Below are 22050 nucleotides of genomic sequence, written 5' to 3'. Positions count from 1 at the left end.
TTTGAGTCCGTCCTCCACAGTACCTAGCACAGCAGGTGCTATGCCCTGTTGGGGAAGGAAATTAAGAGCACATGTATCTTGATGAGTACTGAGTATTGTATGGAATTGTTGAACCACCATGTTGTACACCTGAAATAAATATAATCCTGTATGTTAACTACAGTGGAATTAAAAAAAATAGTTTCTGAATAAAATTTTCTTCTCCTGATGACCTTACTTTTCTGTCAGAGATGGTATTAATATTCAGAGTAGATTGTGAATTTGTATTTGTTTTGGCTACAGTTACTTCCGTGGAGTATGTTAATGAAGAATTTTGGTCAATAGCTGTACGCAGATATAAAACTCACTTTTCCCTCCTGAGGTTTCCTATCGAATGGAAACGAGCTGTGTTGGAAGTATGGGACAGTGGGGTATATGGCCATAGCATGTTCCAGAGATGTCTAATAGTGCTGTGTTTTGGTTTTAGAAAATGATTTTGTCTGTAAAGCGTTCTGTTCTTTATATGTAGGATTGAATGACAGCTCATAGATTCAATAGAATGTTTCCAGAGTGGCCCAGATAGCCCATGAGGTTACGTGTTTCTCTTGGTGGCATTCAGAGTGATACATTTTCCTCTGAAAAGCAAAAGGCACACTTTTTTTTTTTTAAGATTTTATTTATTTATTTGACAGACAGAGATCATGAGTAGGTAGAGAGGCAGGCAGAAAGAGAGGGGGAAGCAGGCTCCCCACTGAGCAGAGAGCCCGATGCGGGGCTTGATCCCAGGACCCTTAATCATGACCTGAGCTGAAGGCAGAGGCTTTAACCCACTGAGCCACACAGGCGCCCCAAGGGCACATGTTTTTTCTCGAAGGAGCTGGGTATTCGGTCTGGACTGTTGGAGCAGACAGCTGAGAGCGCTGTTTACTTGGTCCTGTGGGCTAATGCTGATCTGAGAGACTGGCTTGGGGCATCAGCTAAGCCAAGAGGGTTGGTCCTGTAGCTTTCACACTAGCATGGAGTCTCGCTCTGTCCCCCTCCTTCAGCCAGGAGGTTGAGTTCCTTCTGGCAGGAGAGGAACAGGGGGAAAGACTGCATGGCTCTGTGCTGGTCCTCTACCATGGCAACCATAACCCAGAGCACCAGCTCTTACCAGGAGCACACTTGCCTTTTTGTGGGGAGGAGGGGCCCTGTCCACGTGCCCCAAGCTACTGAAGTAAGTTCAAGGTTTTCTACCCTGTGAGCTTTGCATCCTGAGCAGTTGGATTTCCCCTTGACAATGCATACTAATTAGACAGGTGTGTCACAAAAATAATGCTTTGCATTTATATTTTGCTATAGAGTTTTTAAGCTTCATTAGACTATGTATTTAACTTGCTGAAATTATATGTGTTTGGCACCAAAGCGAGAGAAGAGGAAACTTAATTTAAATTGAGTCAGTGATTTCATTTGCCGTCATGTACCACAGAGGAAGTGGCAATGGGGGAGGAGAAGCTGCTGTTCCCCCAGCTGCCTCTGGGGCTGAAGACCTTGTATTTATGAGTGTCTTCTTGCCCTGAAGGTGATTCTTACAGCTGAAGTTATGTGCTTGAGGTAGACCTGGCCCACGCATGTAAGCCGATTGGTTCACTAATGTTCTACAAAGAACCAGCATCTCTTTCCTGCTTTGAGGTTGTGGGAGGGGTATTGAGAGATGTGTGCCAGTCTCCAGGGTAGCATGTCAGCCTAGGGATGGGGTTCTACTTCTGGGATGGTGGGAAAGAATTTTCCAGAGTAATTGTGGTCATATGCAATTTTTTCCTTACCCTTTGGCTTGAGAAAATAAACATTGTGGAAAATAGGATTCCACTCTATTTTAAAATGTTGATTCTCGAAGCCCCATGAAGTAGGCATGGCTGATGTTATTTATGCCCATTGTATAAGAATTTAAATTCCTAATTCAAGGTCACGTGGAGCCAGGACTTGGTTTCCAGTGTCCTGGCTATCCTTCCAAGGCTGTGAGTACAAGGCAGGGCCACCGTGTATGGTTGTGGAGGCTATTCCCTGAATAGAGGACAACTAGAAACCAACTTATGGTTTGCTTCTTGAATCCTCCATACACCATAGCCTAGCCTTACCTCTGTGCTGAGGGAGGAACTTCTCTTTCTGATTTACACAAAGATGTCTAGAAAGCTAGTGGGAATTTCATTCAAGGCTAAGCCCGAACGGAAAACAGGAAGCATGAAATTGATGCCGATAATGTTGGTTTCTTCCTAGGACCTCCATGTCCCATCCTATCCTAAGGAATTTAGAAATTTTAAATTATATATTAAGCCTGGGAATTTTACATTTACATTGAATTCTGTGCTTTTAAAAAAAAAATTCTATTTATTTATTTGAGAAAGAGAGAGCGCAAGTTGGGGGGGGGGAAGGGCAGAGGCAGGAGGAGAAGCAGACTCCCTACTGAGCAGGGAGCCTGATGCAGGACTCAATCCCAGGACCCAAAGATCATGACCTGAGCTGAAGGCAGATGCTTAACCCACTGAGCCACTCAGGTGTCCCTATGCTTTTTGTTTTGTGTTGTTTTTTAATTGCTTTTTATTGACCCACTACCCTCTGTTAGACACAGACTTCTGCTAGGGATGTGGTTGTGAAAAGAAGCACAACCTTTGCCCCTACAGCAGCGGTGGGGCAGCATCTATTCCACGGCACACAGCCATAAGTGTTTTGATGGTGACACCATTTGGAGAGGATCATCGAACTCTAATGTAGAAGGTCAGGAAAAGAAGTCTTCCCAGCAGATAGGAAATCTATGTAGAAACTGAAGATGTGGGAGTTAGGCAGAGGGAAGGGCAAAGAGTAGCTCAGGCGGATGAAATGCACTGAAGTCTCAAGAGACCCAAAGCAGGGCTTCTAGGACTTTGACACACATTGGAAATCACCTGCAGCAGACTGAGCGGACTGAGCAGACATGGGCGGGAGGAGGGAAGGAGGGAGGAGGCAGAGTTTGCTCCTGCTTTCAAAACATCTAGTTCAATAGACTGAAACTTTCAGCATTTTGAAGCTGTATAGAATCTCATGGGGGAAAGGCACTCCTGTTGAGATTTTAAAATGTAAAATGTCATCCTCTAAAATAATATTTTTTCCTCTGATTTCTAAATTGAACCATTTTTACTATGGAGAATACATGAACATGGGAAGGAAAACAATCACCCTAAAGACTCACAGCACTTTTACTATGCTATAAACGTTTCGGTGTTTCCTTTTGACTTACACATATTACATACATATTATTATGTATGTAATATGTTACACATATTACATAATTGAGATTTTGATATGTATGCAACTTGAAGTCATATGTATATTTAATCTTTTATCATAAAAATACCCTCCTCATTAAAATCCCCCATAAGTATAATTTAGAAAGAATTCATTTATAGTTCCTCCACTGTTGGATATTTATGAGGCTCTGAACTTTATTAAACACAGAGCTGAGGGTACTATCTTCATGTAAAGATATTTATTGGGATTCTGAAGTATTTCCTAGAAGTTGAGAATTACCATGTCAGAGAACAGGAACTGAGGTTCCTGAGACATTTTGCCAAACAGTATTTCAGAAATGAACCCATTCCCAAGTTCACTTACAGGTTTCAAGTATCTGACTCATTGTGCTACACCAGCACCAAACAGTAGAACTTTCAAATGTCAAACTGCCTACAACTGAACATTTTTTGTTGTTTCATGCATGTTTTTCATGCTAGTGAGACTGAAGTACTTTTTCCTATTTACTATCCATTTAAAATTACCCTTTTTATGTTAATTGTTCAGATTCTTCGCTCATATCTTCAATTTAATTCCAGTGATTTTCTTACCGATTTTTTTTTTTATAAACTCTTAATAAATTAGGTTTTCCTCTTTCCCATTCTTTGGTAGTATTTGCAAGGACAACTTCATAGAAAGACTCTTCTCTTGATAAGCATTAATGTTTGTCCCACCTTTGGGGGGTTGGGAGTAATTAGCAAAAGTCTTCCTGGTGTGCTTTGGAATGAGTGTGTGGAGTACTATTAAGTATCTGGGAGGACGGATGATTTGAAAGGTTTCTTTCTATCTGTTGGCCAGTCTGATGAAGGAACCTGGGCATTGGGACACCTGGGTGGCTCAGTTGGTTAAGCCGCTGCCTTTAGCTCAGGTCCTGATCCTAGGGTCCTGGGATCGAGTCCCACATCGGGCTCCTTGCTCAGCGGGGAACCTGTTTCTCTCTCTGCCTCTACCTGCCACTCTGCCTGCTTGTGTTCTCTCTCTCTCTCTCCCCGACAAATAAATTAAAAAAAAAAAAAAAAAAAGAAACCTGGGCATTTTAGTAATGCTCTGTGGTTTATATCATTCCTTAACTCATTCTCAGTATGTTAGATCATTTTCATACATTGGTGACAGTCGTCATTAACAAACTCATCCAGTAAATATTTAGGTGGTCACTCTTGTGCTAATCAATTAGTTTTTCCATTTTTCAAACAAGAAAATCATGAGTGTCAGCTTTGAGCGAAAGTAGGACACTCTCTGGCTAACGGTCCGAGGCATGTGACTGACTCCACCATTTGTGGCATGGCAGCACTTCCTGTTTGGGACCTCTGGGTCAGCTTCTGTAACAAAGGAGTACAGGAAAAGCCTTTTCTTGCCACTGTGCCAGGCCAGCAAGAAGAACCTTCCAGCCAGATACTCATTGATTACCTACCATAGGCCTATGGGTTTGAGCCAAAGAGATCCAGGTATAAGAAACTGACTCTGCCTTTGAGGAGGTTACAATCTAGTTGTGGAGGCAAATCCGATAGGAAAACCAACATATTTTACTTATTCAGTGCTAGGAGCTATTTATATGTAAGGGATATTGATTCTATGTTGAAAAACATTTCTATTTAAAATGTTTTTCTTTTCTTTTTTTTTTTTTTTTAAGATTTTATTTATTTTTTTGACAGAGATAGAGGTAACAAGCAGGCAGAGAGACAGGGGAGGGGGTGGGTGGAAGCAGGCTCCCTGCCGAGCAGAGAGCTGGATGCGGAGCTCCATCCGAGGACCTTGAGATCATGACCTGAGCCGAAGGCAGAGGCTTAACCCACTGAGCCACCCAGGCGCCCCAAAACGTTTTTATTTTTAATTAAACTTTCTAAATACCATTTATAAAGTCAAAAAATTATGGCTTCGTTTTCCCTTATGGTTCTGAGCTTTATATACTGTTTGGGAAGCTCTCCTCTTTACCTAAACTAGTGAAAATATTTTTCACTTTTTCCTTCTGGTACTTTTATGTTGTGTTAGAATATTTAAAACATTAAACCATTTGGAATTTGTTTTTTGTTTTGTTTTTTTTTTTTGGTATTATGTGACATAGCAGTTTAACTTCATTTATTTTCCACATTGCTTATTTACATTGTCTCAGTACAGTGTATTGCCTCAGTACCTTGTCTAAGTACAATGCATTAAAGAATCCAGCTCTTCCCTTTCAGTTTGAAATTGTCCTTTTCTTAGATGCTAGATTCTCCCACATTCATGAAGTTGTTTCTCTCCTCTCCTTTTCCAGGAGCCCTTTTGTAACTTATTAGCTATGTGAGTTTGATTAAAATGCTCTCCACTGGGGTTTCCCATATTTAAATGGGGGATAATGCAGACACAATTCCATTTCACAGAGTTGCTGTGAGAAGTTAGCCATAATGTGTCAAGACTGGGCCCCATTGTAAGCACTTAATAAATGATATTGTTGTTTTCACTGTTGTTTGTTTTAGGGCTGTGCCAATGGCTCTTGGTTACTGTACAGTTGACCTTGGAACAAGGCAAGGTTAAGGATGTCAGTAGGCTCCACCTCCCCCCCCCCCCCCGCCCCCTCCTGCAGGAGAAAGTCTGGGTTTAACTTTTGACTCCACCCAAACTGAACTACTCATAGCCTACCATTGACTGGAAGCCTTACCAATAACATAAATAGTTAGCACGTATTTTTGAATTTTATATGTATTATACACTGTATTCTTAAAGTAAGCTAGAGAAAAGAGAATGTTACAAAGAAAATTGTAAAGAAGAGAAAATACATTTACAGTAATGTATTTATTGAAAAAAATTCATGTTCCCCAGAGGAAGTAGCAATGATAGGCTCTGTATTTTCATTCCAAATAAAATTCTCTTTCTAAAAAGAAAAATAATCCATTTATAAGTGGACATGTGCAACTCAAATGTGTTTTGTTCAAGGGTCAATGATGGTAGATAGTCCTTGTTACTATTTTTCTTTCAAAAAATTTCCAAGTTTTCTTGGCTGTTCTTCTACCTTTATTTTTCTACTTGAGTTGAATATCAATTCATCAAACTCCAAGAAAAACAAACAAAAAAAGAAGAATTGAGATTCTGATTGAAATTGCATTAAATTTATATATTGAATGGGGAGGTTTGACATGTTACAAAATTGAATCTTTTCATCTACAAACAATGTAGCTCTCTTCATTTATTTAGGTTTCGTGCTTTGTTTTGGTCTTCAATCAAATTTTAATTAAGTTGAGGCTTAGGCATTGATTTTTCTAGTTTCCCCATGTCTGAGACCATCCCTCTTCCTCAGAACAGGTAGAGGCAGCTCTGGAGTTTCATTAAACACCTTAAAATACGTTCTCTTTTAAGTCATCCAAACACCCCTGTGAGGTAAGATCGAACATTTCCGTCTTACAGGTGAGGAATATAAAAGGAACAGAGGAATGTATCAGACACATACATATTTTATTGAGTCTAAAGTAGGTCTCTTATCCCCATTTTGCAAATGAGAAAACCGATTCTAAGAGGTTAAGTTGACATGGCCAAGGCATACAGTAAACTAAGAGATAGGGTTCGAACCCGGGACTTGAGGTTCCCAGTCAGATGTTCTAATGGTCAGCGGCCACTGCTTCTCCCTGGTGCTCTCTCAGACTCTCTGTACTTGTCATTTGTCTCAATGAAGGTGACCTGAGACCAACCAGTCTGTTTCTTAGGGGAGGCAGCCATTCCCCAGTCCAGTTTCTCGACCTGTCATCTGAATGGCCCAGTACATACAGCCATTCCCATGAACCAGTGATATGGTCGTCAGTTCCGTTGGTGTTGAATATGGCCTGGATACCTGGCTGCCTCTTATCCTGTTACAGAGAGTACTTGGGAGGAGGCCCAGGGTAGGAGGAAGCCTAAAGGAGGCCAAATAAATCTCTTGTATTCCTGAGCCTTGCTTTTCTGACTGCTTATCTGACTGCTAGGGTTGAGAAACCCCATGGCAGAGTCAAGTTGTCAGGTTCAATTCTGGATGACCTAAGGCAGCTAGTAAGGGATGAGAATCACAGAGTGAGTGGGAGGCGGAGCCTGACCTGTAGCTGCCCCTCTACTGGTAACCTCCACTAGGAAAGACCTGCTGTCCCAGCAGCAACCGCCTTTGCCATCAGCCTTTGCTATGTTTTCCCCAAATTTGTGCATTGATCTTCCTTTATTTATCATTCACCCTTTGTCCTTTTTGCAGAAACAGGACATCACGTACTTGCTTTTCTCGATTTGCCCACTGTAGGCACTTGGGTGCAGAGGCAGAATTTTAACCTCGTCTTCCTGATTTTGTGTCCGTATGTGTGAATATTTGTGCTTGGATTGCCTCTCTTGTATCGTGGTGAAATGAATTATAGTCCAGAACCTAGGCTCTTGGAGAGATCCCTGGAGGCCAACTGCCCTGGCTCTGCCTCTGGGCAGGTCTATATCTGAATGGAGCCAAAGGGCTCCTGACTGTTCTTGGGGGCATTCAGAGGGGTGGAAGAGAAGCTGAGTGAGGGCTCCAGGTGCCCTGTTTCATATTTTGAGAACTTGAGTAATGTTTCACTAGTTAAAAATGCTTTGCTCTTCAGAGTAGAAGGTTGAGGGGCGCTTGGGTGGCTCAGTGGGTTGGGGCCTCTGCCTTTGGCTTGGGTAATGGTCTCAGGGTCCTGGGATCGAGCCCTGCATCAGGCTCTCTGCTCGGTGGGGGGCCTGCCTCCCCCCTCTCTCTCTGCCTGCCTCTTTGCCTACTTGTGATCTCTGTCTGTCAAATAAATAAATAAATAAATAAATCTTTTAAAAAAAAAAAGCGTAGAAGGTTGAGATTACTGGTCTCTGCCAAGTAGGTGGGATTCATGTTCTCCTTTGAAAGAATTTCAGAAATGAAAATTTAAGCCAATTATGTTTGATTTCCTAGATTGTATAGGGAATGCTAATTTGTGAGAGAGGCAGGTCTGAGTGACTCTGAAGACACTGGAAGTAGGATTTATTTCTTTGGAACTCAGCAGGTATCCCTAAAGTACCTGCCCCTCCAAGGGTGTTGAGTTTTCCAGCTCTAAAATGGCACCTTCTGGAGTTGACCGTTATAATAACCTCATGTAACCCAATGCATAACCTTGTACTACACAAGGGTGCAGGGTGATGAGACAGAGAAACCTCAGATCTCCTGCCCCAGAGTGAATTACAGTCTATTTAAGGAAGGAGCCCTCCATTGTTAAGGTTTAAAGGGAGCCCTCACATAGTTCTTTCCTTCCTTGCCTGTTATCAGAAGCAATTGAGAGAGATTCAGGACTCAGGCAGATGGAGGTTAAAATATCCCCTTTAGGACCAGCAAAGCTGATTCTAGAGAACGTAGTTTATGTCTGTGGACAAGTAAAGTTTCCAAAAGTGAGTCCTAGAATCAGACTTCCACACCCAACACAGGTAGCACTGGAGAACCGCAGGCTTCGCCTCCTGTCGGTCATCGCCCTACCGTTTTGAGTTCTCCCCTAACATCTGTAGAATGGGGAAGCAGAGCAGGGTGCAGATTCATCTCTAAGAAAGCAGATGAAGAGAAGTGGTTGAGCTACATATGTCCTCTGAATTACCAACCTAGAGAAAAGACTCAGGACTTGCTTTGAAATCTGTCTGTCCATGAGGAGACACCAGATCAGGGAGGAGGAGGTTCCCTCCCTCAAGAAGCCCAACTGATCAATTAGAGACATGCTCTAAGGCATCCGGGCTATATGAATTTTGGTATAAGATTCATATTTATTGCCTAAAAAGAAATGATCAGGATAGCACGTGTTTAATCAGGGAGCGTTTCTGGAGGAAGCATTGGGCTCAGTTTGGTGGAGAGAAGTGCACAGTTTTAAACAGATTGACCTCTAGAAGTAGGGGAGAGGGGAGTTCAAGATGAGCTTGAACTGCAGTAAAATGAAAAAGGCCTCCCACCATGGCAGACACAGTGGGCTCCCATGATCTGGGAGGTGTGGGTAATGTCATCAACCCCAGGAGCCATAAATGGAATATGAAGATTAGATGGCACAGTCCCAGCTGGAAAAATTCACAGGCATGGGGCCCAGCTGATAAGTACCGTGGGTGGCCCATAGGTGGCAGCTGGGAAGGTTATGGTTCCAGGGATTCCAATAAAAGATGAAGCTCTTGGGTTAGATCTCATGGATGGGGGGGGGGGCTCTCCTCTCATTCCTTACTGGTTTGATAAATTAGCAGCATTTACCGTCTGAAAAAAAATTTTTAATTTTTTTTTTAAGAGCAGAAAGAAAATGGTGTTTTGATTTGTTTGCTTTTTGTCTTACCGCTATAGGATATAAGGGAGAGCTGTGGGTGTGTGGGTTCAATTGGTGTGACGCTTTGAGTTTTCTGTTTAATTGAAAATGGTTTAAAATCCTATAGTTTCTGAGCAGGAAACTGGGAAGAATAGTAATATAGACCTTGCAAAAACAGTAGATGATTCAAAGGCCATATTCTTCTTGATTTTGGAAGGCTATGTGTGATTTTTGGTATAGTGGATTTTTCTTTCAAAACACTTTTTTCATAGGGTGACATTATAACCTGTTTGTCTTCTAAGAGTGCCCAGAAACTGGCAGCTGAAAATTATGGAACAGAAAATTGACAGAGGAATAAAATTAACTATGGATGAATGTATAGATAATGAAGATGTAAGGAGAATATATTCCCATCTGATCTGTTTGCTGCCTGTTTGACTGTATATTTTATGGTTATTTATGCTTCCATCTGAGTAAGTGGGATAGCCAGATGTGTAAGCTGGGTATTGTTAAGTTGGATTGGCTAATCCTCATGTCAGTCAGAGATGTCTGTCTGGCCATGTTGTCGTATAATGTGGAGTTTGCTGTGATTGCCCGCAGAGAGGCCCAGAGATACGTCTTGGGGATTTATTTCCATCTCCCAAGATTCAGTGAGTTGTTTGCTTGCTATCTTAAAATAAAATAATATATGTAAAATGCTGAACACAACGCCTGGTACACAGGAAGCTTCTCTACTTCTTTTTGTAAAATATTTTATTTATTTATTTGACACGCAGAGAGAGAGAGAGAGAGTGTGTGTGTGCACAAACAGAGGGAGTGACAGAGAGCGAGAGAGAGAGAGAGAGAGAGAGAGAGAGAGAAGCAGGCTCCCTGCTGATCAGGGAACCCAAGGGAGGGAGGTGGGGCTCAATCCCAGGACCCTGGGATCATGACTTGAGTCCAAGACAGATGTTTAAGCAACTGAGCCACCCAGGTGACCCAGGAAGTTTCTCTAATTCTTAACATGGAGAAATCCTTACTGTATTTTAACCTGAAAGTGGTTATAAAATAGCATATAAAGTATTATCCCAGTTCTGCAAAATTCAGCAAATAGTTGAGTCCTTATATCCCAGATGCTGTTTAAGGGGATATGAGAACTAGATAGGGAAGAACTTAAGTTTCTTTGTGTCTCATTTAATTTTGCATCACAGAATTGTTTGGTGTGGCTGGCTAGGATGTCCTCTATAGATAGAAAACATTTGTTTTCTCTAATTCTGTTTTGGAAGCCAGGCACTGACTTTGTATAGATAGTTAGTGGTTGACACCTGAGTGGGTGCCCTCCCTGAGAAGTTAGATGAGTCCTGCCCACCTTCTCCTTGTGTGGATTAGGGCAGTGCTTTGGAAGAGCTCATTTATCCCATTTTCACTCAGGAATTAGGGTTGAAGTGGAAACACAGTGGTTGAGCTCTGTAAAGCACTAATGTAAACACTGCCCAAAGCCACATGGGAACCTCCCTTTTTGAGGGAGTCTTTGCTGGGTTATTGATTGTGGTGGTTCTCTTCTTTCTTCAGTGTGTTGTCATTTGCCCATTGCTTTGGACCTTTTGGGTTTTTATTTTGGGGAGAGAGACTTAGAAATATAGCTTTTGGTCCATGGTTGATTGAGCGTGTGAGTCAAATTGATAGATGCCCAAACTGGATTTGGACACTGGGGCCCTTTAGCAATGGAAATTCGAGTTTGCAGTGGTCTGCCAGTCATGGTTGGCAATGCCTGTCCTGGTCCCTGCTCTTTACTTGTCTACGGCATGGTCTAAGGTAAGTATTTAGGTTTCTGTACCTTAGTGACTTTCCATAAGATCAGAAGGGATTTTTCAACCCATTTTCTAATCATTTTGCAAGGGTTAAAAGGCCTACATTTATGAAATATTGGAACCGGAAGAAAATCCCTGCCAAATAGTCACTGTGAAAGTTTCTTATCCTAGCAAGAAGAGGAATTCACGGTATGACATCCCAGCCCTTGAAGAAATGAAACCATTTAAGAATGAGAAATTATTTGTACCTATTCATTCCCAAGTCTTTTTTTCAGAGCCCCTCATGTGAGAGTGCAAATTACTGACCAACCTTTTGATATTTCTTTCAGGGACGCCTGTGTGGTTCTTTGTGAAAATTGCTCCCATTCGAAATGAACAGGATAAAGTGGTTTTATTCCTTTGCACTTTCAGTGACATAACAGCTTTCAAACAGCCAATTGAGGATGATTCATGTAAAGGTGTGTAATTCTGATTGTGCGCATACATTTATGCACTGTGTGTTTTTTTTAATCCTGTGGTGTGACCCTCCTTCCAGAGAATTTGAGGTTGCCAAGGCAATCTCTGCCCAAAGATCAAGATTTAAACTTTAATTTGTGTCGGGTAAAGCATTGTATCATTCTGGAATGTATTAAGGGGGAAGAAGAGAGGGGAAAAAAGCTTTGTTTAGGAAAGCATTTGAATCAATTTTATACCTTTTTAGATTAACCCTTTCCAGTAACGATTAGACAGAAGAAGGGAGCTGGGCACCTCTGGTAGCAGCAGCTTCTTTTCCGGGGTCCCCAGGACAGATGCAGGTCACCCAAATGAGGCAGTCCATGGCTACATTCATCTTATTTGTATGTAAACTTTGTTAGATTTTATTAACTTCTTGTATTTCAAGATTGTTTAAGTAGATTTTAACACATCTCTGCCTCTGTGGTTGATTGAGTTAAGTCTTGGCTGGTGAATTCATTGGAAACGTGGTATTAATGAGGCCAGGGTCTTGAGTAACATTTGCATATGGGTCATTTAATCAGCCTGTGACTGCAGATGGTAGTGGTCACTTTAGCTGTATCACGGGCATGTATTCTTTAAATAACACTGGGGGCCAAGGAAGGAAAGGGCTCAGAATTTCGAGAACGATGGTACTCCTGAAGAGCTCGAGCTAATCAGATACACACAAGATGGCATGTTATTCCTGGAGCTGTGGGATTCAGGGGCGTCCCGGCACTCTCTTCTGTCCCTCTTCCCCAGCGTGTATATGAGGTAACCTGGAGGCTGTAGCTCCCCTTAGTTGTAGTGCTTCTAGGGCCTGTGGCTGATTTTCCAGCTCCCTAAGAACCATGCTCCTTGAGGTTTCCCGAGATGCACCAGAGAGATCTGAGCGGAGTCCAGGGAGAAACCAAATGGGGATGTGACAACACTGTGATTGTTAAATGTGCCTAATAGGAGGAAATAAAAAGCGTGATGTGGCTGTTCTCCTGGGCTGTGTCCTCTAGCACGTCTGGAGGCCTACATTTATAAAGTTCAGAGCACAACACTGTGTATAACTGTCATCATAGTTTTCATCATATTTTTCCTTTTAACTGTCTGATAACCCAGTAAATCAATTGCAGCCTTCTTCTTGGTTTCAAGGCAGCAGCAGGTGTAAAGTTTCTCGAAGAGCACCCCAGCCTCCTTCAGTCTCCTCTTTTTCCTATGGGTTTGTGATTCCCCGATTTCTGGATTCTAGCTTGAGGATTTCTCAGTATGATAGTGATTCCATGGTGAAAGACCGACTCGTGATTAAGTATCACCCTGCTACCCTCCAGAAAAGCACTTTGCTTCTTTAACTGAATAAACTCATAAACAATTAAAGGCCGTTAGATATTTTGACATTTGTCTTTGTAAGTTTTGTCTTAAAAATGTAAAGAGTCAGCATGTTGGTTGAGTCAGGCTACTTGCCTCTCGCCACCGCTGGAATGTCTTTGGGTGACACGCAAATGTTGTTTAGTAGGAAAGGCATCCTCAGCAGAGAGCACACCTCACATGCTGCCGAAGCTTCTGCATTCGGCTCTCAGGAAATGTGAATGAGGTGATCAATCAAAGTGATGCGGTGATATTCGCCTCAGTTTATTGTCCAGGAAAAAAATATACTCTTCATCATTTAACCTGAGTCAGTGATGCATTTCCTTGCTGATGAATGTTTAGGTGCACATGCACGCACGCACACATGCATGCTCACAAGCACACACGCGTGCATGCTTCAGTACTCCTGTAGGAATGCTGCTAGTGATCGCTTAAAGCCTTCTCCAAGACATGACTTTATAAGTCTGTCCATTTCCAGTGCCACAACAGATATGTTTGGACCCTCCCTCTTGTTATGTCACTGTGCCCCTGGCCTCCTTTGAGTGGAGCACTCTCCTTAGGACAAGGTCAAATTTTATATTCGTCAGTTTATGGTGGAAGAGCTTGAGAGCTGCCCAGGCCTTGTTCATTGTAAGTCTATAAACTGCAGCTCTGGCTGCAAGGATCCAGTCTAGGAAGATGTTGCCATGTGGCTGGTTTGTTCTTCTGACATGACGTTTCTTCTTGGATGTGCTCTCCCATTGGGAGCTTCTGGCAGATTCTAGCTGGATTTTCAGTGCAGCACCCCAGTCAGCAGCAAGAGTCTTGAGAGCCTTGCTGACCCAGGGTTGTTGGGAATTCACTTTTGAGCGGGAAGGGGAGTGTGGCTTATCCAAATCCCCAGAAATCCCCAGATAATTGCTCTTTGGCTTAGGAGCACATGTTTCCCACTATCAGATTCACCCTTTGCTTTAGTCAGCTGTGCTCAAATTGTCTTTAAAAGGACATTATGCCCCTTGATCACGCAGTGCCTAACTCTGGGGCTTGGGACGGGACTAAGTGCCTTGCTAGTGATGGGAGAAGCCAGCGGGTGCCTCACATTTCCCCACAAACAAGCAGCTGTGGACTATTTCAGCATCAGACACAAAGTAACTCCCCTTCCCCCAGGCCCCTCTTTGATTGAGCGTATCAATTCTCAAGCTCCTTTGTAGGAATGATCCAGGCCCCTGACCACCTCATCTTCTCTTTTCTGCCCATCTTTTGACTGCTTCCCTTGGTTTCTGATAAAAAGTGTCCACAGATGGTGGGAGCCAGGAAATACAAGTCAAGCTACAGCTGTGTGTGTGTTTGTGTGTGTGTGTGTGTGTGTGTGTGTGTGTCTATTTGAAGTCAGAATGAGAGAGTAGATGGGAATTCTTGGCTGACCCGAGAATCTGTGATGTTCTAGGGGTTTCATTTTTTCTAATCTCTCACTTATCTGTTTTTTTAAGTTTAAGTTCAATTAATTAACATATAGTGTATTATTAGTTTCAGAGATAGAGGTCAGTGATTCATCGGTTTTATATAACACCCAGTGCTCATTACATCGTGTGCCCTCCTTGATGCCCATCACCCAGTTACCCCATCCCCTCACCTCCCCCCTCCAGCAACCCTGTTTGTTTCCTATGATTAAGAGTCTCTTATGATTTGTCTCCCTCTCTGATTTCATCTTGTTTTATTTTTTCCTCTCTTCCCTTGTGATCTTCTGTTGTGTTTCTTAAATTCCACATATGAGTGAGACGATATGGTGATTGTCTTGCTCTGATTGACATATTTCCCTTTCTTACTTTCTGTTATTATGGATAATTGATAGTGGCTGCAGGATATTTTTCTCTGTCCTATTCTCCCCTTTGAGTGAGGAGGCTTGGGTCCATGGGTAGAGAAGAATTAGATGGTAAGGCTCAGAGTTTTCTCTCCCCATTGTTCCCTGAAGGATGAGGCTGAGTCATCCCTCTTGTTTTGTCTCTTACCCCACCAAATAATCTCACATTAAAGGAGTGAATTCACTTTTAAAGACTCATGTATTTACTTCCACACAGTAAACTTGAGCCAGATTCAGATCAAAAAAGGAACGTAAAACTTTAGAGGAGATTTTTAAAGGCCAAAGATTGAGAACATGCAGGGAGGAGGGCTCGAGCAAGCTGTTGTAACTGCAGACCATTCCCCGTATCTCTTTCTGTGCGATGTTTGCGAGGCAATCTTGGAAAAGAATCTGGGCAGTGGATACAAGCCACAGGTCCCCTTGGCTCCTCTGATACTAACATTTTGTCTGTCCGCCCTTGGGATGATGGAAAGGTGATGATTTAGTGACTGCTCCTTGAAGAAGCCACTCTAGAGTTTTGGTTATTTCTACACTGTTGAGGAAAAGATCAGGGGAGGAGGACCTGAGAATCCTTAGGCGGTGTCCACACTGACTGTCCATCTTGGTCCCCGGTGTCCTCTATTCTCTTGCATACATTGGGTTATGGCACCAGGTCCTCTAAGAGAATCTGTGATTCTGCAGATTAGGACCCACCTGTCCTCACAGCCTCCCCACCAAAGTCAGGACTCCTGCCAGCCATCCTCTGCAACTTCTACTCAAAGCAACCTGGCATTCTTTCCCGGGGCAGGAGCCTGCATGTCTGTCTTGTCTCCTATCCCTGAACTTACTTATCCTTCGAGGAGCTGGGATTTCATTTCATCCCAGAACCCTCTTGTCTGGCTGAGGGAGGATACAGGGCTGTGTGGGCTCAAGCAGCCTGGGGGGGTTCTCGCCCACATTGATACCTGTTGTGTGCTGTTGTGTGTTCAAGGAAGGGGGATATGGTTGTCCTTATGGAGAGTGGAGAAAGGATCCAAGGAGTACTTTTTAGCCAACTGCTGGATTGTACATTGTGTTTTGCTCTTTCTGGCCTTCTTCTCCTTTCATGCCTCCCCTTCCTGTCCACCCCTTCTCACCCCAAAGACACCCAGTACCTGTGTGTGCTGGATAGATACAAGTCAACCTGAGGCCGGGGGGAGTATAAAAAGAGGGAGTGGGCAGTTCTGCCTGTGGAGGGGCAGTGTCCAGGAAGGGCACTCTTGAACCTTATCTTCCTGTGGAAAAGGTCTACTGCGCTTCCCCGAAGGAAGGTCATCCTGACCTAGGTTCTCATTGGGTTGTCTCCTCCCATGTGGCCTTTCGGACAATAAGAAATTGTTTCCAGGAGGGTTTCTCCTGATGGCTCTGGTGCAAATGGTACCTGTTATGTTCCATCATGTGCGTTTGCTTCTCCGACATGTTTTTAATCTCACTGTGTGGCTGTCACCCCAGTCCCCCAAACCAGGAACCCAGAGACTGCCTGGGATGCCTCTTCTCTCCTTCTGCAGCTGTTGCTCCCCGAGTTCTGGGTGTCCTACCCCTACAGCTGTTCTCAAGCTCTCCTTGTTGCCGGGCCCAGGCCCTGGGATTGTCCACGCATGCAGGACCTCTTGCCTGGGGTCCTGACTGGTCTTTTATCTGTCAACCTTGTTTTTTTAAAGTGTACCATGCTTGTTCCCATTCGGTCTTTCTAAAGTGAAGTTGGTGTGTTTCTTCCTTCCCAACCTATTAAAACTCCTTCCTGCTTCCCCATGGGTTTCAGGATGAAGTTCAAATTTCTTAACATGTTATCTTGGTTCTTACCACTGACATTCTTCTCCATGTGGCCCCTGGCAGCCACTTGAACATCACTTCAGGCCATGGTCTTCACCCTTCTTCCCTCTACCGGCTGTGCCTCCTTCATCTAGCCTTTTAGGTTGTCTTACTCTTCACTGACATATTACTCTGTTTTATGGTTTTTGCCTTAGTAGGTGCTGTGCTTTCTGTGTATAACATCTCTCTTTTTCTTCTTGTGTTTTAATTCCTACTCATCTTTCAAAATTTTGTTCTGGTGTCACTTCCTCTGCCCTAACCCTAAGCTATGCCTTCTCTGGACAGTCTTGACCATACCATCCTATACTCGTATCTGTCCCAGAACTTAGCTTCCATATCATGGCTTTTTAAAAATTTATCGGTCAGTCTTTCCTGATGGGGTGCATGCTCTTTGAAGCCGGAATCCGTATCTTATTGATCTTAGTATCTCCAGTACCTAGCACTATGCCTGGCATGTAACAGTTATGTTTACAGAATTAATACATGAATGAAGCAAGTTTTTCATCTGGCCCGTTAGAAAATATCTATAGTTCAGCAAGGAAAACATGGGGTGGAACTTGGAAGAGAACTTATTTCCTTCCTTCAGAACAGGCAGAACCTGACCATGCTGATACAGATGTGATGGAGAATTTTAACACTGTTGGTCCATTTCCCCATCCAACACCCATTCATCTTCCCCTGCCTTCCACTCAGCTAGTGGAGAGCCAGCTCCTTTGAGAGCCACATTCCTGGAAAGGTTTCAGGGCTAGCCCAGAGCGCGAGAGGCTAGCCAGAGCCTGGGGAAATGCCCAGAGGTCCAGGGATCTTTCTTTTCATCCCTTGTGCTAGATCAGCTTCTGGACCGGGACCCTGAGCTCCCTGCCAGACACGGTCTGGGGTATCTGTCGTGCCACCTCCTTCTTACCATCTGTCTCAGAGTTTGGGTCGTGGTGGTGGTGTAGTGATGGTAGCGGAGGAGTGGGTTGGATCGAGGGCTTGCAGAGCCCTTGCTGATCTTTTCATGCACAGCTGTGTTTTACCTGATGGAAAAATACACTTTCTGTTCTTGAAAAGCTTTGCAAAATTTAGTTGCAGTTTTGTTTCCAGCTGAAAGAGCCTAACTCTGAAAAAATCCAAGTTCAGTACTAGGCTCTTTGGGATTCTTGTTATTTGGGGAACCTGTCACCTACAGTCCTTCCCCTATCCCAGAACAGGCTAAAATATGCCCTTGCTTTCTCCCCACCTACCCAGGGATTAGATTCATTTCTTATTCCCTTGGCTTTGGAGATTGTAATGCACTGGATGGCCATTTAACTAGCTTGTCCTTGCCACCTCTGGAACCAGCTCGGTCTCTGCTAGATCAGACCATGGGGTTGGGAGCAGCCTGAGCCCAGTCACAAATTCAGAGAAATAGCTCAACGGTCTGCTATCATCTAGCAGGAGAGCTTTGGGCCAGAGTGGAAAGATCTGGGTTCTGAACTCTTTATAATTGTCTAGGCATTCTGTGCCTCAGTTTTCCCATTTGTAAAACGGAACTGAAACCTGCCCTACCTACGTTACAAAGCTATGATTAGGACAAAGTGAAAGTGCAGGGAGAAGTAAATTGCTACACAACTTTGAGTGTGTCTAGATGCTTTTCTGAGAGCCAGTCTGGGTTGGGAGGAATGCAGAGGAACTCACAGGAGCCCAGGAGGACAGTGGGCGTGTGGGCTCCCAACAGTGTAACCGGTGGTGTGAATGTCTGTGACCTTCAGGACATGGTTGAAACTGTCTTTTCTCTCCTCTGCATGCTCCAGGCTGGGGGAAGTTTGCTCGGCTGACCAGAGCTCTGACGAGCAGCAGGGGCGTCCTGCAGCAGCTGGCTCCCAGCGTTCAAAAAGGCGAGAATGTCCACAAGCACTCCCGCCTGGCCGAGGTAAGGGCAAGGGGCTAGCTCTTCGTAAACCTCCCTTCCCTGGGTCCATGTGCTAAGAAAAGGGTACAGAACAAGTGCATGGTTTGGAAGGGACGTTCAGGACCCTCAGATTCATGTCTTGGTTGGGTACACGTCATGATGTGTGACTTTGGGAAAGTGACCTCAGTCCTTTGACCTCTGGATTTTCCGTTAGGTAAAAGGAGTCCGCAGACCACTCCAGTCCAGCTTATTGAGGTTACATGTGCCAATTCATTTTCTTGAGAGAGTAGAGAAGGAGCTAGAAGAGCTACATACACGAAGGGGTGTTTATTTATAAACCATAAGTAATTTCATTATTTGGTCAATACACATTAGAGGAAAACAATAGGAAACAAACAAAAATCACCTGCAATCCCACTAACCAAATGGCTTTGTTATAATTTTTGTATGCATTCTTTAAGTTTTTGTTAAGTATATCCTATTACCTAAAGTCCAATAAATACATTCTTTCATAGTTAATATTTATGAAGTTCAAATGTATCTAAGAATCAATGCATACATTTAATGTGGTTGTGTTACCTTTTCTTCACTTTATATAATCATGAACATCTTTCCAGGTTAATAAAAGTACGTGAATTTATCATTGTTTTGGTAACCTTTGTCATAAGGAAAGCCTGTGGTGGTGGTATTTTCCCTGTTGCTGGGACAAACGAGTGGCTGGGAAGCCTGGGCGAGGGGGTTCACTAGGCTTAATGCACCCCAGTGATTCTTACGGTTTTGGTGGTTCTGCATCCAAATTGTGTATTATCTTTGATGGTGCCTGGCCTTCATTTTTCCCACTCAGCCTGGGTGGAGAGTGAAGAGTGTTATCCCTTGCGCCTGGCATGTTTCCGTCTTACCCAGAGATGACAACATAAGCTCTCTGTTTGCTGGCTGATGGCCCTCAGTTCTTGGCCCTTGCTCGTATGACTGGGTCCTCTCTGGCCTGACTCCTGGCTCCCTAAGGGAGGAATAGCCAGCTTGGTGCAGCTCATGTTCAGGGCTCTGAATATTAGATGGTTCACTACTGATGATGATCTTGCGGCATCCCAGAGCTTCTGCCAACAATGGGGATGAGAGCATTCACCTGTGTCACGTTAGAGAAGAAAAGGCACTTGGAAGCATAGCTTTTGGTCCTGATGTGGGCTCAGTACATCATGGAAAGAAAACTAAAGGAGACCTTTTGGCATACAGGTGCACTTGTCCTGTCCCTGCTGCTGCTTTTTGTTAATAAAGCAATCTCCTTTCCTGCTGCTCTCTGCCTTGCTTACTCTTAATCAGCTGCATTCCTGCTGTGTGCTCCTCGTGCACACCAGGCTTGCTCTTCTCTCAGATGTCTTGTGTGGCAGCTCCTTCACCAGCTGCAAGTCTTGGCTCAAGTGTCTTTTTCTCTGGGGGGCTACCTGCGTCAGTCAGGGTTCTCCCAAAGAGATAGAACCACAAGGGTATTTATATATTCAGAGATTTCTTGCAAGGAGTTGGTTTATGAGACTATGGGGACTGGCTAGGTGAGTCCAAAATTCGTAGGGCAGCTTGGCCAACTGGAAACTCTTGGAAGGATCCAATGCTAAAGTCCACAGATGGTATTTGTTCTTTCTCTGCTTTGCTCTTCAGGCTTTTCAACTGATTAGTTGGGGCCCACCCAGATTATAGGGTATAATCTGCTTTCCAGAAAGTTGGCTGAGTGTAGATGATAATCACATCTACAAAATTCCTTCACAGGAATGCTTAGATTAGTGTTTGATTGAATAACTGGGTACCAGTGGCCTAGCCAGGTTGACCTATAAAACTAATCATTAGAGTTCACCCCCTTTCAGCCTGTCATACACATTTCCTTAAACCATACTTACTCACCAAATAAAGACAGTTACAGAGTCATACTTCCACCTAACATGATCCAGTTACCCTGCATATAACCAAAAATGCCAACTCTTCCCACCGGAGAGGGTGCAAAATCTTTGGGGGGTGTTTACTCTTCCCTTTGATATTCTGTAACTTAAATTTAACTGAGTTGTAAACTATTGTTAATACATCTTATGTTTGATAAGGGAATAAGAGAGGGAAGAAAATAAAATATTTGCTTAATAGATATATGCATATATGTATGTCTCATATATACACATTCATAAGAAAATAAAAATACTCATACCTCCTAATTCTCTCCTATTCTTTTTCTCCACTTAGTACCTTCTAATATACTATAGAACTTATTTATTTTTTCTGTTTGTTGGTCATTGATATATCCCAACCACTTGAAACAGTGTCTGGCACATAGTAGATGCTTATCAGTAGTGGTTTTTGTTTTTTGTTTACATTGGTTGAGTGGATGAAAGAAAGGAAGTGATGTTAGTGCTTTTGTTGACCTCCTTTGGCAGAAGTAGTTGCTCATTGATTGACAATATAAGGCAGACATCGGGGTCCCATCCCAGGGACTAGTTAGCCTGGCTAGAGGCTTATGGATTTTACTGATCTTTTCAAAGAACCAGATTCTGATTTTGTTGATTTTCTCAAAGGATTTTCTATTTCTAATTTCATTGATTTCTGCTCTAATTTTTATTATTGCTTTTCTCCTACTTACTTTGTATTTAATTTGCTCTTCTTTCTTTTTTAATTTCCTAAGGTGGAAACTTAGATTATTGATTTTTGCTCTTTCTTGTTTTCTCATATATGCATTCAATGCTATAAATCTTCCTCTACGCACTGCTCTCACTGCACTCCACAAACGGGCACAAGTTCTGTGTTCATTTTCATTTGGTTTAAAATATTTTAAAATTTCTCTTGAGATTTCTTCTTTGATCTCATGTGTTATTTAGAAATGTGTTGCTTCATCTCTGAGCATTTTGGGATTTGATAGCTATCTTTCTGTTACTGATTTCTAGTTTTAATTCCACTATAATCTGAGAGCAGACGTTGTATGCTTTCTTTCTTTTAAGTTTGTGAAGGTGTGTTTCATGGCCCAGAATGTGGTCTCTCTTGCTGAATGTTGCAGGGGAGTTTGGGAAGAACATGAATTCTGTCGTGGTTGCATGAAGTAGTTTATAGATTGTCAGTCACATCTGGTCGATTGATCGTGGTGTTGAGTTCAGCTATGACCTCAGTGATTTTCTGCCTCCTGGTTCTGTCCATTTCTCGTAGAGGATTGTTGAAGTCACCAACTGGATAGTGGATTCATCCATTTTTCCTTGCAGTTCTCGCAGTTCTTGCCCCACATACTTTGATGCTCTCTTGTTAGGCACATACAGATTAAGAGTTATTGTTATCTTCTTGAAAATATCTTCTTGTGATACCCTTCTTTATGCCTGATAACTTTTCTTGCCCTGAAGTCTGGTCTGC

General features: G+C 43.1%; 1 protein-coding gene across 2 annotated transcripts in view; it reads left to right on the top strand.

Annotated features, from left to right (window-relative positions):
- Positions 1-22050, top strand: part of KCNH1 (potassium voltage-gated channel subfamily H member 1) — a gene marked incomplete at its 5' end in the record, with an annotated part of 372100 nt that overhangs the window by 32792 nt on the left and 317258 nt on the right. For both annotated transcript variants that reach the window (XM_080824606.1, XM_080824605.1), the window contains 2 exons: positions 11638-11766; positions 18581-18699. In XM_080824606.1, the coding sequence (XP_080680732.1) occupies positions 11638-11766; positions 18581-18699 (248 nt within the window). The remainder of the gene's footprint in view (positions 1-11637; positions 11767-18580; positions 18700-22050) is intronic.

Source organism: Martes martes (assembly GCF_963455335.1).
Source record: "Martes martes genome assembly, chromosome: 15".
NCBI classification, from domain to species: domain Eukaryota; kingdom Metazoa; phylum Chordata; class Mammalia; order Carnivora; family Mustelidae; genus Martes; species Martes martes.
Note: the sequence above shows the minus strand (reverse complement) of the source record. Positions and strands in the feature narration are given on the sequence as shown.